General features: G+C 39.7%; 1 protein-coding gene across 1 annotated transcript; it reads right to left on the bottom strand.

Annotated features, from left to right (window-relative positions):
* Nucleotides 1-459: 459 nt before the first annotated feature.
* On the bottom strand, nt 460-1878 carry LOC135488541 (uncharacterized protein K02A2.6-like). Its single transcript, XM_064773176.1, has one exon. It carries the CDS (start codon nt 1876-1878, stop codon nt 460-462), a length of 1419 nt encoding a protein of 472 aa, XP_064629246.1.
* Nucleotides 1879-13186: the final 11308 nt, after the last annotated feature.

Below are 13186 nucleotides of genomic sequence, written 5' to 3' on the forward strand. Positions count from 1 at the left end.
ATCCTATCTCGGACCATTTGGTCATGCATGTTTTAATGTTGGTTATAACGAAGGATAAAGTCGGGTTCACAAACTTAAACTTGTTTATTCAGCCATGATGAAAGTAGTACCAAGAGCTTAGGCCAGGTGTCACCACCTTACAGTGGCATACTGTAACATCCTCTTTCCTTTAGATGACTGTTCTGATAATAATACTGTCCACTCACAATTAAACTGTCCAACACCAAGTTACTACAAAACTTGTCTAATGCACCAAACAATTAAACTGTCCAACACCAAGTTACTATAAAACTTGTCTAAATGCAACAATATAACTGAACTGTAACTTATACCTCCAAGAACTTTTATGATCCACAATTTCACAGGCATTTGGATTAGTAGCAAGACTGGAAAGAGAGGTTACTAGCACTTCATTTCCATAACTATTCACAAATATGTTACTCCTCGTATCTTTTGGGTTTACGTACAATTCTTCCGAGATCTGGTTGTACGGATTTCTGGCTCGGTACCAGGCGCATGTGATTCTACACGTACCAACTCCTGATTGTTCTGAATCTCATCGCTATGATTGTCCATGGTAGGATTGTTCTCTGTCTCTGGCATGTCTGGTTGTGACAGTTCCACGGATTGTTCCATTGGTGGTGGATTTTCCTCCGTTTTCTTCAGATGTACACGATTACGCCTCAGTATTCGATCTCCGGTATCGACTTCATAAGACCGATCTTTGAGTTGTTTGGTCACTTTTGCCCTTTTCCATGATTTTTCTCCTTTTCGCATTGGTTGAAGACGAACAGTATCTCCCGGATGCAATGGGGTCAAGTCCTTTGCATTTCTATCATAATAATGCCGTTGTTTTTCTTGACTAGTCTCAATATCTTCCTTGGTTTTCTTCCAGTCTACAGTTTCTGGTTTCAGCAGTTCTGATCGGGTTGGTAAAAGTGTCCTGGTTCTTCTACAATGCAAGCGTTGGACTGGACTATTACCAAGTCCTTGCGACGGGGTATTTCTCTGATCAATAATTGCCAAATACGGATCTGACTTTGACTTTAGCGCTTTCCTCAGAATTTTCTTAGCGGACTTGACAGCGGACTCAATTTTTCCATTGCTCTGCGGATGGTAAGGATCTGTTATGTCATGCTTAAAGTCCCAGTCTTTCGCAAATCTTCGAAATTCATGAGAATCGTATGGTGGACCTCCATCACTAATCACCTTTTCAGGAGAACCATAACGCGCAAAATGGTTCTTGAGTTTGAGAATCACCGCCTCGGCCTTTGTGTCCTTCATTCGGTCGATTTCCCAAAAGTTGCTTAGGTAATCAACAGTGATCAGGAATTTCTTTCCTTCAAAATCAAATAAATCTGTACCAATGTTTTGCCAAGGACGCTCAGGAATTTCATGGTTCACCAGGGTTTCTTTCTGCTGTTTTGTCTCGAATTCTCTGCACACTGCACATTGGCTCACTTTGCGTTTAATTTCAACAGTCATTCCCGGCCAGTAAAGAGCTTCGCGGGCTCTACCAATGCAGCCGTCAATACCAATGTGAGATGAGTGAACTAGACTACACATTGTCTTCTGCATACTCGCTGGTACAATCACTCTCAATCCACGGAAAACAAGATCACCTTCAGCAGAGATCTCATCTCGGATGGAGAAGTAGTGTCTAATCCTTTGAGGAACAGCTCGGATGCTAGTAGGCCATCCTTTGAGTACAGTTTCTTTCAAAACTTTCAGCTCATCATCCTTGACTGTTTCATTGCGCAACTCGTCTAGTCTTTCCTCACGAATAGGAAGCGTTTTTGTGGCGTTCACAGCTTCGTATTCAGTTTGTTTGCCTTCATTTGGCAAATAAGCGCGCGACAGTGTATCCGCTACATACATTCTTGTGCCTTTTGCATACACTATTTCAATGTCATATTGCTGTATTCTCATCAGCATGCCTTGCAATCGTTTTGGCGCGCACACGAGCGGTTTCTTTAGAATCGATTCTAATGGCTTGTGATCTGAAATCACCGTGGTATGTCTACCATACGTGTAATGAAAAGCACACTGCAAGCATCTCTTTTTCTATCTGAGCATACCTGCACTCCGTTGGCGTAAGTGCGCGACTTGCGTAGTAGATCGGGTGACCTTTTTGCAAGAGGGACGTCCCAAGTCCACTCTGACTCGCATCACATTGTATTGTCAGTGGTAACTTCGGGTCATAATACGCTAACACAGGGGCCTGTGTCGCAAGAGTCTTTGCCTCAGCAAAAGCAGCACCATGTACTTTAGTCCACTTGAATTCTTCTTCAGAATTCATTAGCTTTCGCAGTGGCGTCAATGTTTCTGATAGTCTAGGCAAGAATTTTGCCAGGTACTGAATAAATCCGATAAATCGCTGAATACCAGCACGATCAGTAGGTTTAGGCATATCTTTCACAGCCTCAATCTTGCGAGGATCAGCCATGAGACCCTTCGCTGACAGAATGTGTCCTGAGAACCCTATTTTTGGTTCACATAGCTCAACCTTATCCAAGTTGAATATAACACCATTTTCACGTCCTCGTTGAAGTAAGCAGCGAATGTTCTTATCATGGTCTACACATGCCTCTTGATAAGTATCCCCAACACCATACGCGAAGACGTCATCTGCTATGCACAACACTCCTGTCAAACCACTCAGGATTTGTATAAATCGACGTTGAAAGATTTCACTAGACACACACAAACCAAACGGTAATCGTTTCCAACGATATCTGCCATAACGGGTTTGCATTGTAGTAAGGTAGCTACTTTCTTCGTCGAGAACACAGTGCCAATACCCATTAGCCAAGTCTAGTTTCGTAAACACTTTCGCATTCGTGAGCTCCGGTAGGACATCATCTATTATGGGTAGCTGATAATGCTCACGTCGCAATGCTTTATTCAATGGACCAGGATCCATGCATAGCCTGATGTCACCATTTGGCTTTTCAGCAATGACATATTGGTTCACCCAATCGGTAGGTGTCTCAACAGTTGCTAGTACATCCTTTTCTACCAGCTCATCGAGTTTCTTTTTGAATCTCTCCCGTAAGGCTATCGGTTCACTCCGTGGTGGATGTACGACTGGTTGAATGGAATCGTCAATGTTGAGATGAACCTCTCCAGGAAACTGTCCAATCTTAGTCCTGTCGAACACATCAGCATAGCCTTCCAATACGGGATCGTTAAGAGCCTTGCTGTGTTTACACGCTTGAAATTGCCCTGATTTACGACGATGAGTTTCATGTGCTCGACAGCAGAAAGACCAAGAAGGGGCACAAAGTCCTCTTTCACGATGACAAACTCAATGGAGTACAGTTTCCTATTTTTAGGATTACGGACATGCATTCTGCATTTCCCTTGGGGAACCAAACGCGCTCCGTTCCACATTTGCAGAACTTTGTTGCACTTTTGCAACTTGATCGAACTATTGACATGTTTAGCGGGTAATATGTTCACAGCGGCTCCACTGTCCAATTGAAATTTCACTCGCTTCTTCGCAACTATCATTTCTGCGTAAATCTCCTTGTTGTCATTATTGCAAACTTGGTTTATCTCTGCAAGATGCACACACCCAATCACATCATGCTCATCGTCAGAGTCATACTCAGAATCGGTGTAGCCCACTGCATGTACACTTCTTGACCTGCATTTTGACTTGAAATGATTCAAACCACCACATTTGTGGCATTTCTGTCCATTTGCGGGACACTCCTGACGGTCTTTAGCATGCTTCCGTCCACAAAATCGACAGTCTATCAACCAATTCGACGTGTGGTGATTCGATGCACTATGCTCGTATTTCTTTGGCATTGGAGTATCGCCTCCTCTCGACTTTGGTTTCGATTTGAATCGTGACGACACCTTTTTTACATCTTCAGTCCCAGAAGAACCGATAACTTTGAGTTGAGTCTGTGCTAACTCAGCGGACTTGCAAATGTCAATACTCTTTTTCAACGACAACTTACGTTCTTGCAATAACCTTCGACGAGTGTTCTGATCTCGGTTGCCAATCACAATTCGGTCACGAATCAGTGAATCCTCCAGATTTTCGAAATTACAAGTCTTTACCAACTCTCTCAGAGCACTAAGATACGTATCAAATCGCTCGCCAGACTCTTGGTTACGTGAATTGAACTTGAATCTCTCATACGTCTCATTTACCGTTCCAATGATGTGATCATTGAGCTTTTTGACAATGTCCTTCAAACTTTTGCTCGACTCACCAGCAGCTGCATCAAATGTGAAGCCGTTCAGGATCTTGAGACCCTGCGTTCCAAGCGCACTCTTGAACAATGCAACTCTGTGGGCCTCGTCCCTTCTTTCCTAATCAGCATAGTTTGGCATAGTTTTCCCATAGTTGCAACCACAACTTCCACCCTTCAACCGCATTAGCCTCATCATATAAGTCAATTGGAGCGGGTGGTTGTATCGGTAGAAAGCTCTGGGCCAGGGGTGCAGGCACTGCAGCAACCGCTGCGGGACGAATGTCCGGCATGTCTGGTTCACCACCTAGCATCTTCAGTGTTGATTATACATGCAGCAATACACCCGTGCATATACACTAAAAGCACATGCTTTCACACTATTGACAATGTCACTTTGACTCATCAAATTCTCGGTTTTACTGCCTTTACTATCACTTTGACCTGTATCGGAGGTGACTCGGGTACTTTCTTCTTTCTTTCATGGAGCCCTTAAGCTGTCACCATGTTTTAATGTTGGTTATAACGAAGGATAAAGTCGGGTTCACAAACTTAAACTTGTTTATTCAGCCATGATGAAAGTAGTACCAAGAGCTTAGGCCAGGTGTCACCACCATACTCTAACAATGCAGATCACCGAACTCGCATGAGCTGGCTTTGTTTTTAAGATCTGACAGGAACGTAACGAATGCTTCACCGTCCTTTTGAATCCTTGAATTGAACTTAAAACGTTCTAGGATTATGTTTGTGCGAGGGTTACAGAGTTCACCGAATTTACGCTTGAGAACTTCAGGATCATCCCGTGATTCACTAGGTACTGCAGGGAATACGCCTCCAGCAGGGTTGGCACGCTCTGGTATGCCTGGAACATAATGAAATGAGCGTTCCCGTTCTATTGCCCAGATCCTGCTAAGTTGAGCAAGATTGCGGCTTTCACTGCATCACCTTTGTCACTAAAACCAGCATTTACGAAAATGTCATACTCTCTCTTGAACACACGCCAGTTTTCTGCTACATTTCCCTCAAAGGAAAGTGGTGCTGGCTTGCGAAGTCCGGAGTCAGCCATCTTGTAGTGGTTTTCAGTGCAGCCGTGTGCAATGTACTATACGATGTACACAGACATGTTGAATGCACACTCGTGATTTTTTTCGGGAATCATGGGCGAGTTCTCTGGCCGGTTTTGTCCGGTTCCAGCGTACTTACCCGGTTGACACTAATGTGAACGATTGTTCATAGTCTTTTCCATCGGGCTGATAGAAAATCCCCGCCTGACACCATATAGTTTGTTAATGAAATGGACAATAAAATGACATATCTTCGAGCGGTGTTTATTTATCCATCTTCAATTTCCGAGGTGCCCGTGGAGACACCTAGTGTTACAGCAAGTGAACTAAACGTCTTGAGGACAGAAACAAGCATCAATCTACAGAAACCTACCGCAAATTGATTGTTGCAGCATGTCTGCAACGACCGGTCGCTTCTTACTGCTTTGAAGAATAACAATGAGGCTTCCAATTGGGCTGAATCTAATTTATTCCGCTCGTACCAAACATACGACTTGACGCCGCTCGTCCCGTCTCCTCGTCCGGCGGCGGAGGTCATGTCGTCATGCATACATTACTAGTATACTCAGTTCGTCTCACTATCAGCTCCTATAAATGAGCTGAACTTAAGACGGCTCACGCATCATCCCAATTTGCAACCGAAAACGCAAATTTTAAGTCACAGAAATATTTATACAGTAATATCAACATGTCCTTGAATAATTCACTTTACATGTCTTCTATAAGTAAAAGTATAGTGCGATCTACGATTATCAATGATTGTTGTAGAAAAAAGGGCCAAAATAAAAAAGTTAAAGTTGCCATAATTCCAATACAAAACCGAATAATCTAGCATGCACTATCCTTTTAGTCTACACTTTCTAGTAAGTGCAGAGTGATGATGTAACATAACTTATTTACTGGTTTTCCAATTCAATAAATACAAGGATGAAGAGGCATAAGACTTTTAGTTACGTCTCTAGTCCTAGAGAATGGTTTAGCACCAAAGGTGGTGAAAATAAAAGAGCACAAGAACCGACACCTTCAGTGGTAAAACAAGATATTAAAGTACTATCCTGTTCCTAAGAAGCAAGACACTAATTTCACATATGATTTCTTTAACCTAAAAATAAGTGTAAATACTAATAACTTTTTTTACTCTGAAGGAAACCGACATAGTTCAAGGACTTTTAAGATTGAGAAACAGGGGAGACTGTTTAAGGATGCAGAAGCAACTGCTATTGAATTAGGTTGGGAAGTTGACACGGAAAAAAATCAATCATTAGAAGAAGATCTTGATCAAGCTAAATATGATCTTGATAAAGTTAAAGATGATCTTGATCAAGCTAAAGGTGAACTGATTCATGAAAATATTGAGATGGATAAATTACAGAAGAAAATAGATAAACGAGAAGACAAATTGTATAAGGAAAAGGAACAGGTCTGGTAGATGGACAATGAGAGGCAATCACAAATTGAAAGAGCTAAACGTTTAATAAAATATGTTTTAATTAAAACAGAATCAACTATTCCACTAAAGGATAGAATTAAGTTACTTTTTAAGAGTGAAGGTTTAACCATAGGTGCCATAGTAACAGCTGTAGTTATGATCTTCACAATTCTAGGTTTTGTTATCAGTAGCGCACTGAAATCTGCCCCTAAACCTACACCACCAGGACCTAAACCAGGATCAGAACCAGGACCTAAACCAGGATCAGAACCAGGACCTAAACCAGGACCAGAAACAGGACCAGAACCAAAACCGTCAATATCAGATAAAGTCAAAGAAGGTCTCAAGAGGTTTGCTGATTGGCTTAAGGAACTTGCTAAAAAAGCAGCTGCTGCTTTGTCTGGAACAATCGGGTCTTTCGTTTCATTCCTATTGAAATCAGTGGCTAGTATTGTCGGTTTTCTGGCTGAACACATGATAATAACAATGATTATTATTATTGGGTCAATAATCTATGGATTGATAGATGGATTTAAATCAGTAAAAGAACGTAAAAGTTGTAAAGATAATAGTAAGAAGTAATAATGAATTTTACGAATAAATATTGAATTTTATCAATAAATAGTGAATTTTACATTAACAATTAGAATGGCAACAGGCTATTTATCAAACACTGATAGAGCACATAAAATTCCACTTGGATTTAAGGCTGATAGACAACATCACATTATCACTCATAATCCCTCTTCTGCTAATCCCAAAGAAACATTGTATGTTAGAATACCGGCATTGAGAGAGAATACATTCTTTGTACCAAAATCTCTTTATCTGTCTGCTGATGTTGCCATTTCAGATGATTCAAAGAAGAGTGTGGTTAATAACCTCGGTAGAAACTTGATATCAAAGATGGTAATTAAGTGGGCAACAGAACAGATATTTGATCTCAACGAATACAGTCATTATTCCACATTCAAGGACCTGTGGTTAACAGAGGAGGAAAGAAACGATAGGGTGTTTCAAGGTATTCAATCAGTCAATCTAAGGAAGTTAAGATCTGGTGTATCTGAAGCCAATGTCACTGGTGAAACTAGTGATGAAAAGACACTTAAGAAAGTGTTCAGTACTAAATACAAGATACCGTTAGATTTTGAACTATTCTACAACCATGCTCCATTTTACAAGTTTCCAATTTCCGAGGATGTGATTATTGAGATTTCATTAGCACCTAAGGAGGAAATAATAGTAACAGACAACACTGTAGCTATGAACTACAAACTTGAAAATATCTGTTTTGAGTGCAACACAGTAACTAACAAGATTATTGCAAGTCAACTGAGTATCAGGTACAACTCTAGATTTTCAATCTTTTATGATTGGGTGGACCATTTCAAGACAGTCAATGTTACTTCAAATGAAACATTAATAAACGCGAACATTACTTTTCCAAGGATATCAATTAAAGGCATATTGCTTCTATTCGTGTCTGATTATGCCGATGGATCCAGAGTTTCTGAGATGTTCGAAAACCCAAATATCACTAAAGTACAGATTACAATAGAGGGTGTTTCTAATCAAGTGTTCCCCGAAGGAATGAGAATGTTGGATCAATGGGATGAGATCAAGAAACACTTCATTTCTGAGGATTTGAACAAAAATAATGACTCTTACATGACAATGGAGAAGTATTACGGTAACTCGAATCACTACGGGTTGTGGTTGAAGTTGAGAACCACAGAAGACAATCGTCTCCATGGTTCAGGTAAGAAGCTTCAAAACACAAAGGATGGAATACGATTATCGATAACAAAAGAAACAGGAAATGGACCATACAAAATGCACATATTCGTTGTTTCTGATCCTCAGGTAAAAATAACTAACTATCAAATTGCTTCTTTACAACATTAGAGCAACGCTCTTAGCAACAAAGTTGTATCAATAATAGATATTTTTGCAATTACTTAGTGATTTTCCATCTTAATAAATGGATAAAGATGAACCAATAAAGCCAACTTTAGTCAATGGACTGTATCTAGGTGTATTAGTAACAACCGGAATGACTGTTTACTCTTACTTACTAAGGAGGATTTTAAAACTCAACTTTGGTTCCCCTAGTCATCCTAACATAGAAGAGATATTTAAACTGACTGGAGTTTTAGTTCTTAGTACTTGGACAATAGGATACCTTCATAACAAGGGTATCATACCCATAGCAATAAATAATTAATTATGTTAGTTAATTAAATGAAAACTGTGTTAAACATTGATTCTAGAGACTACCCAGAACAGAGTTCAAGTGATTTAGTTATCAATCTCAACAAAAAAATTCAGAATGCATCTGGTATTGTACTTCAACTTATGCAGGAATACCTTGTTCCTTTCACAACATAAGTGAAGCTAGGAAGAATAACAAAATCAAGTTAAGGGATAAATACATGACACTTATTACCATACCTGATGGTCTTTATGACCTAGAAAATTTTTCAAAAGAATTGTCTTATCAATTGAAAGAAAACTTCTTAAGTAGAAATGCTGTTAGATTTGATTTAGAAGAACCCACTGGTAAGACTATGGTACACTTACTTAAGTGTAGACATTTTACACTGTGACATAATTAACACTAATAAAGTACTTTGTAAAGGGGAACCATCAAATGTTCTGGTCATTAGACCGATTAAGGAAGCTGATATTGGAGATACTATTACATACACATCTGCTAAACCAATACAAATATCATGCAAATCAAGATTCAATAAAATAGAGGTCAAATTAACAGATGAACACGGTGACATTATCGACCTTAATGGTTTTGATGTATGATATCAATTGTTGATAAAGAGAAATCAACCTAATTAAATGGCAGGTATTGCTATGATGATTGGAGGCGCTTTAGTCAATGCATAAGCATTCACAGGATCTGGTTACCTTTTTAAAGCAGTAGACAAGAACGGTTATGAATCTGAAACAAAAAAAGACATAATAGGGCTATAGAAGAGATAAATAAAACATCAGAGGAATATGAAGAACATAGAAAGAATGTAGTTGACTTCGTTAACCTTGAAATGAGGAGAGAGAACCAGGTTGCAATTGATTTTAATAATACTGATGCTGCACTTTCATTGTACAACCACCTTCGCCCTGAGAAACTAGTATCACTATCTAAGAAGCCTCAATTAAGTGAACATTAAAAACCTAGTGATGAAATGAATAAATACGAGTACCTATGGATTGTCCTAGGTATGAGTGATGTAGGCATAGTGGTCTACTACTTTTTTGTTAGAAAGAGGAAGAGAGAGTAAACCCGAATAGATGTTGTAACCTGATGATTAATTTTGATCCCCTTCAAGTTCAAGTTCTTCTATGTAATACTGTATTTGGCCTTAGGAATAACACTATTTTCTTCTAAGGCATCTTTCATGGCTGATTCATCCTTGTTGAAAAACAGGACTAAGAGTCTGGTGTTCTCTCTGAAATCATTAACGACTGAATTGTACTTTTGAACTAGTAACCCAACAGTCAGATTGTAGTGCCTACCGGAAAAGGCAAGATAACATAACTCAGACACCTTCTTCTTTGTGTCTCTCAAATTAGCACAGTCATCCATTAAAAACGATGTGTCTGACCCTGCAAAGGTTAGAGTAGCAAATTTAAGCACAAGATCCAAATGACTGGCCACTGCTTCAGGATTAATTATGTAGACGTGGTTGTCTTGATAAATCCATTTCCTTTCATATGTCTTATAATTGAAATATGTTGGACAGAAAATGACTATGCTCTGGAACTTGTTACGATACCCTTTTCTAAGAGGTCAAGGACAAAATATGTCTTACCACAATTGGTGACACCAGAGATGAGCATGTTATGTGGTTCGTGAATAAATACTTCGCCCATTTAAATGAATACAAATCAAAGTAATGAACAGTATCTGTAAGGGGTTTGTACTACAACCCCGAGAGTCCAGTGGCTTACAGTTCTTTGAGTAAAATGTGGAAACAGGTCAAAGAAGATGATATGACTATGACTTCGTCAAGAGAACATGACAAAAGTAAAGAGAGCAAATCTCGACAAAGTTCGGCTTCATCACAAGAGCATAGCTCTGATAAACGTATTAAGTACAAAGAAGTGAAAACATTTCCAGACACACTACCAACACACCAACTACATAAACTGTCTGGATTACACTCAAACGGCCGAGGTACTAGCCAAGGGTGCCTCAAAAGCTTTAGCTGCAATCCTCACTAAACACTTTGCCACGGCATCGGGACTTACGTATAATTCTTACGCTCGTCTATATGATGCACAAGTCGTGCCAGTTATATACTACTGCTGTGGGGTCAGGGGTTTTAAGAGCTACAGCCAGTGTGAAAAGGTACATTTACGGAGTATGCGATCCTTTCTTTGGGAAGGTAAATTTTCAACTATTCCATCACTGGAAGGAGACATGGCTTTTATCCCGTTATCGATCCGTCACCATGTAAAAATGTGTAAACTTTGGTTCAGGCTCTACTCATTACCGGTCAATAGAACTTTGAAACAAATCTTTCTGTTGGATCGTGAACTGTCTAAACAAGGAAAAGACAACTGGTGTAAAGATTTGAAGACAATTTTAGACAAGTGTGGTATGATAGATTTATATAATGATAATACAGAAGTAAATAGGGAATTTTTTGAAAGTGATAGGAAGGCATTGCTGTCGGAAATTCAGTATGCGCTCTTGACTGTAGGTATATTGCTGAGTGGCACAAGCCAAAGTTGCGCATATACAAGTTGCTTAAAAGGATTTTAGTGTTGATGGTTATGTGGTTACGCCGCTAAGTAGAGTGAAATGGTCAATCCTTGCAAGAATGTGGAACGGAACTTTTCCGCTCAATATCCAACTCGGACGATACAGGGGTATACCCCTGCAAGATAGAATTTGCCGAAATTGCGATAAGAATATGTTGAAGACGAATACCATTTCCTTCTAGAGTGAGGATGACACAGAGAGGAACCATATATTCAATCATTTCGCAACGTCATTTGGCGTGGACGTAAGGACTATCTCACGAGAAGAAAAATTGAGGGTGCTTCTGTCTTGCCCAGCGGCTGGTCGGGTTGCGGACTACATACGTGTACGTCACATTTATGCACTGCGTAACTGAATACGCAGTTAAAACGCAGTTTATGTTGCTACCATCTTGTATGTGTTTTGTGTTTCATAAGCCTAAAGGCCTCCATACACTGCATGACAAAAGTCATTTTGTGGCTTGTTTCCCAAAAAATGTTGCAATGTGTATACGATTGGAACTTTTGTTACGAAGTATCCATATGTACCGCCTTGTTGAAAGTTGTAAAACGTTAACCACAAAAGTCAATAGGTGTGTGTGGATGATTACGACTATTGTGACCGTGTTTCAGCTGGCCGCTTCAGCTTCAAACTCTTGAGTCATCTTTTACAAAAGTCATTCAGTGTGTATTCACTCAGTGACCTTTGTGGGCATGTTTACCCCTGTGGAAAGCTGTGGACAGCTGAATTGAATATGTTCAATTTTTGGAGACCTGTTGCTCATGGGACAGGAAGATGGCTACGTGGTATTCAGAAAAAACATCAAGATTTTGTGATCTTTGGGGGGTGCAAGAATGTCTTTTCAACGTCAAGTCCCCTCTGTACCACGATATGAACGAAAAGAGCTACTGAATTGGACGTCACCGGTAAGGTTCACATTGGTAATGTTGGTAAATATGCCCCGCCCAATTTCAATACACGTTTACCCAAGAAATAAATGAACAAAATATATCAATATCCAGTTTAATATTATTTGCTTGGAAGACAATACAAGAAAATTGGGTGTAAACCCTGTGATTTGGATTGCAATTCATCCACTACTTATGAATCTATGTTGGTCGTTTAAATTAGAATGAGGACAGAGCAAATCGCACGCGTAGCCACTTCCCTTTGCGTGGTACACAGGCTACAGTCCTATGGTCCAAAGATTCTGAGGCAAAATGTAAATCTCATTCATGTTGATTATACTTGAGTGCTTGTACTGTTTTGATACCCGCCGTTGTTTATGCTAACAGCAGATGACGAAATCAAGAAAATCGCATTCGTCTGGTTCGTCTTCGCCGAATGATGACAATATATATATATATTTCTTTATTTCCTCCTTGTTAGAAGATTACAGAACAACAGTAATGTATAGTTATTTACAACAAGCAACAAATCAAATTGCACGAGACAAATCAAGAAATTAAAGTAAAGGTGTCTCTGAACTATTTCGCCTTAAACATTTCCTCACGGCCGCCAGGTGGCATCAGTAACACCCAGAACTTGTGACATTTCGTCAAAATCGAGGCTATCTGTTTGCCTCCCCAGCAATGTTTCGACCAAATCACTGTCCATCATATTCCACAGTTCGCTACTAACATTAACGTCACATTTTTGCTAAATGCTGTCCCAAAACCGGTCCCTGTTACTGCTAAAGGCAGTGCATTGACAAAAAAAGTGA

The sequence above is a fragment of the Lineus longissimus genome, chromosome 5 (genome assembly GCF_910592395.1).
Source record: "Lineus longissimus chromosome 5, tnLinLong1.2, whole genome shotgun sequence".
NCBI classification, from domain to species: domain Eukaryota; kingdom Metazoa; phylum Nemertea; class Pilidiophora; order Heteronemertea; family Lineidae; genus Lineus; species Lineus longissimus.